The sequence below is a fragment of the Teleopsis dalmanni genome, chromosome 2 (genome assembly GCF_002237135.1).
Source record: "Teleopsis dalmanni isolate 2A chromosome 2, ASM223713v2, whole genome shotgun sequence".
Taxonomy (NCBI): Eukaryota; Metazoa; Arthropoda; class Insecta; order Diptera; family Diopsidae; genus Teleopsis; species Teleopsis dalmanni.
Window position 1 is genome coordinate 224,878,330 of NC_051847.1, and position 4,000 is coordinate 224,882,329.

The 4,000-nt window shown below is 37.3% G+C and overlaps 1 protein-coding gene across 1 annotated transcript; it reads left to right on the top strand.

Annotated features, from left to right (window-relative positions):
* Positions 1 to 65: 65 nt before the first annotated feature.
* Positions 66 to 3,075, top strand: LOC119676847 (xanthine dehydrogenase-like). Its single transcript, XM_038088106.1, has 2 exons — positions 66 to 2,702; positions 2,764 to 3,075. Exons 1-2 carry the CDS (start codon positions 66 to 68, stop codon positions 3,073 to 3,075), a joined length of 2,949 nt encoding a protein of 982 aa, XP_037944034.1.
* Positions 3,076 to 4,000: the final 925 nt, after the last annotated feature.

A 4,000-nucleotide genomic window follows, 5' to 3' on the forward strand; every position in this document is an offset into this window, starting at 1 on the left:
TATTCGCCGAGTAAAAAAAAATCAATTAATAGTTTCTAAATGGTATACACTTAAAATCAATTAATATGTATTTGCAGGTAATTGACGCCAATCCAGATCCTGAGTGTACGCTTCTTACTTATCTACGTGATAAACTGTTTTTATGTGGTACGAAATTAGGTTGCGGAGAAGGAGGATGTGGTGCATGTACCGTTATGATATCACGCATTGATCGAAACACAAATGAGATTCGACATTTGGCAGTCAATGCCTGTCTTACGCCAGTATGCGCAATGCACGGTTATGCCGTAACTACTGTTGAAGGTATCGGTAGTACGAGAACACGTCTTCATCCTGTACAGGAACGAATAGCTAAAGCGCATGGCAGCCAATGTGGTTTCTGTACACCAGGTATTGTCATGTCAATGTACGCATTACTTCGCAGCTCACCACAGCCTACAATGAAGGATTTGGAAATTGCATTTCAAGGTAATCTTTGTCGTTGTACCGGTTATCGTCCAATTTTGGAAGGCTACAAAACATTTACTAAAGAATTTTCATGTGCAATGGGTGATAAATGTTGTAAAGTGAATGGGAACGGAGATGGAAATGGAAATAGTTGTGATGGCAACAGTAGCAATAATGTTGACAATAAGCTTTTTGAAAAAAGTAAGTTTCTACCTTTTAATCCCAGCCAGGAACCTATTTTTCCACCCGAATTGCAGCTTAACACTGAATTTGATTCAAATAGTATAGTTTTTAAAAACCCTCGTGTGACTTGGTATCGTCCAATTGAGTTGGAAGAACTACTTCAAATCAAAGCACAAAATCCAAATGCGAAATTGGTAGTTGGCAATACTGAAGTGGGAGTCGAAGTGAAATTCAAACATTTACTTTATCCAGTACTGATTAATCCATCTAAAGTGAAGCAATTAAATGAAATAAAAGAACATGAAGACAGCATTTATTTTGGCGCTTCTGTTAGCTTAATGGATATTCAAAACTATTTACAAGATCTTATCACTAAACTTCCGGAATATCAAACTCGATTTTTCAAATGTACTGTGGAGATGTTGCACTATTTTGCTGGTAAGCAGATACGGAATGTTGCATCATTAGGTGGTAACATTATGACTGGAAGTCCGATATCTGACATGAATCCGATTTTAACAGCTGGTACTGTTAAAATGCTTGTAGCAGGTATGGTGGATGGTCAACTAAAAACCCGATATGTGCACATGGGATCTGGATTTTTTACTGGTTATCGTAAAAATGTTATTGCACCACATGAAGTTTTGATTGGAATTTATTTTCCGAAAACTTTACCAAATCAATATGTAATCGCCTTTAAGCAGGCACGCCGAAGGGATGATGATATTGCTATTGTCAATTCCGCCATAAATGTCTTTTTTAAACCCAACACAAATATTGTGGATCAGATTTTTATGGCATTCGGTGGAATGGCTCCAACAACCATTTTAGCACCACGAACATCTGAAATGATGATCAAACAAAATTGGGATCACGTGCTTGTAGAACGCGTCACTGAAAGTTTGTGTGCAGAGTTACCATTAGAACCTTCAGCTCCAGGAGGTATGATTGCTTACAGGCGATCTCTAGTAGTCAGTTTGTTTTACAAATCATATTTGGTCATAAGTCAAAAACTAGTAAGTGCCGGCATTATACCATATAACAGTATATCTGATGAGGAATGCAGTGGTGCAGAATCTTTCCACACACCTATATTAAAAAGTGCACAGTTATTTGAACGTGTCAGCTTCGAACAGTCTATATGTGATCCAATCGGTCGACCCAAAGTGCATGCTGCTGCAATGAAGCAAGCAACTGGTGAAGCCATGTATTGCGATGATATTCCACGTATGGAGAATGAGTTGTATTTGGCACTTGTACTGAGTACGAAAGCGCATGCAAAGATTCTTTCCATTGATGCAACAGAAGCATTGGCAATGGATGGAGTGCATGCATTTTACTCTAGTAACGATATTAGTGATAACGAAAATGTTGTTGGGCATGTTATTCGTGACGAAACTATATTTGCTATCGACAAGGTTTATACTGGGGGGCAAGTAATAGGCGCAATTGTTGCAGATAATCAAAAACTTGCTCGGGAAGCTGCTAAGCTTGTACAAATAGACTATGAAGATATATTACCCAGAATTATCACTATTGAACAAGCAATTGAGCATGAATCATATTTTCCTAATTATCCACAAATTTTGGAGAAAGGCGATGTTGATCAAGCTTTTAAGAATTGTGCGCATATTTATGAAGGCACCTGTCGTGTTGGAGCACAGGAACATTTTTACTTAGAGACACATGCTGCAATAGCAGTTACTAGAGATACTGATGAAATTGAGATATTTTCCTCAACACAAAATCCTTCCCGGGTACAAAAATTAATTTCTCAAGTTTTGTCGGTACCAGCACATAGAGTTGTTTGTCGTGTAAAGCGTTTAGGAGGTGGATTTGGAGGTAAAGAAACACGCTCTACATCGGTAGCAGTACCCGTCGCATTAGCTTGTTATAGATTACGAAGACCCGTGCGCTGTATGCTTAATAGAGATGAGGATATGATGATTACAGGCACACGTCATCCGTTCTTATTCAAATATAAAATTGGTTTTACAAATGAGGGGCTTATTACAGCATGTTATATTGAATGCTATGTAAATGCTGGATGGAGCATGGATGTATCATTTGCTGTAAGTTTTTTTGAAATAACATATGTTGGAAAATTTATAAGGATATGTAATCTTATTATAGGTGCTTGAACATGCTATGGACCATTTTGAAAACTGTTATCGTATACCTAATATAAAAGTAGTCGGATGGTTATGTAAAACTAATACACCTTCAAATACAGCATTTCGTGGATTTGGAGCCCCTCAGGCGATGTTCGCTGGTGAACATATGATTCGTGATGTGGCACGAATTTTGGGAAAGGACTATGTAGATATGATGAAATTAAACTTCTATAAAACTGGTGATATTACGCACTATAACCAAAAATTGGACACGCTGCAAATTAATAGGTTTGTTCTACTATATATTATAATAGGTTTGTACATTAATTAGTAATAATTTAGTAACATTTTTACTAATATTTTTTGGAGTAAACAAATTGTTTCATAATAATTATTTATAATAATTAGCATAAATGCTATTTTTACTAAACTATTACTAAGTATAAGTATTAATAAATATATACATTGTGACCGAAAAGTTTCCGGAAAATTTTAAATAAAACGCAAAATTCTTAATCTTCATCAATATTTATTTTATCTCCTTCAAAATATGCTCCATTAGAAGCGATACACAAATGCCAACGTTTCTTCCAATCATCAAAACATTTTTTATAGGCGCTTTCCGGTATGGCTTTGAGTTCCCTCTGCGAATTCTGTTTTACGTCTTCTATGGATTCAAAACGCGTTCCTCTGAGTGGTAATTTGAGTTTGGGAAACAGGAAAAAGTCACACGGTGCAAGATCAGGTGAATACGGTGGCTGTTCGATGGTATTTATTGAATGTTTGGCCTTAAAATCGTTGGTGTTTTTGAACAAATTGAGGTGAATCGGAACAAGCCGGGCGTTGACACGTCGCATACAGAAATTGTCCACCAAAATCAAACGAGCCATCTCACGACCGATGCCTAGCTCTCGTGCTATCTCTCTAACACTCACATGAGGATTTTTGAACACGATTTCCTTTGCCTTTTCAATGTTTTCGTCGGTGGTAGAGGTCGAAGGTCGTCCAGAACGCGGCATGTCTTCGACGGTCGTACGACAGTCCTGAAAGGCTTTGTACCACTCATAAACTTGAGTTTTCGATAAAACTGATTCCCCATAAGCCTTTTGTAGCATTCGCAACGATTCTGCACACGAAATTTCGTTCGAAAAACAAAATTTGATGCAAACTCTTTGTTCAATATTTTTTTCCATTGTTTTTTTCGCAACGCACTACTGAGGTGAACTGGTTTCAACAGCTGCCGTAAACGAACTGTC

Coding starts and splice junctions, on each gene's coding strand:
- LOC119676847 (XM_038088106.1), top strand. CDS start 66: ATGTATTTGCAGGTAATTGACGCCAATCCAGATCCTGAGTGTACGCTT. Junction 2,703..2,763: donor GCATGGATGTATCATTTGCT/GTAAGTTTTTTT, acceptor ATCTTATTATAG/GTGCTTGAACATGCTATGGA.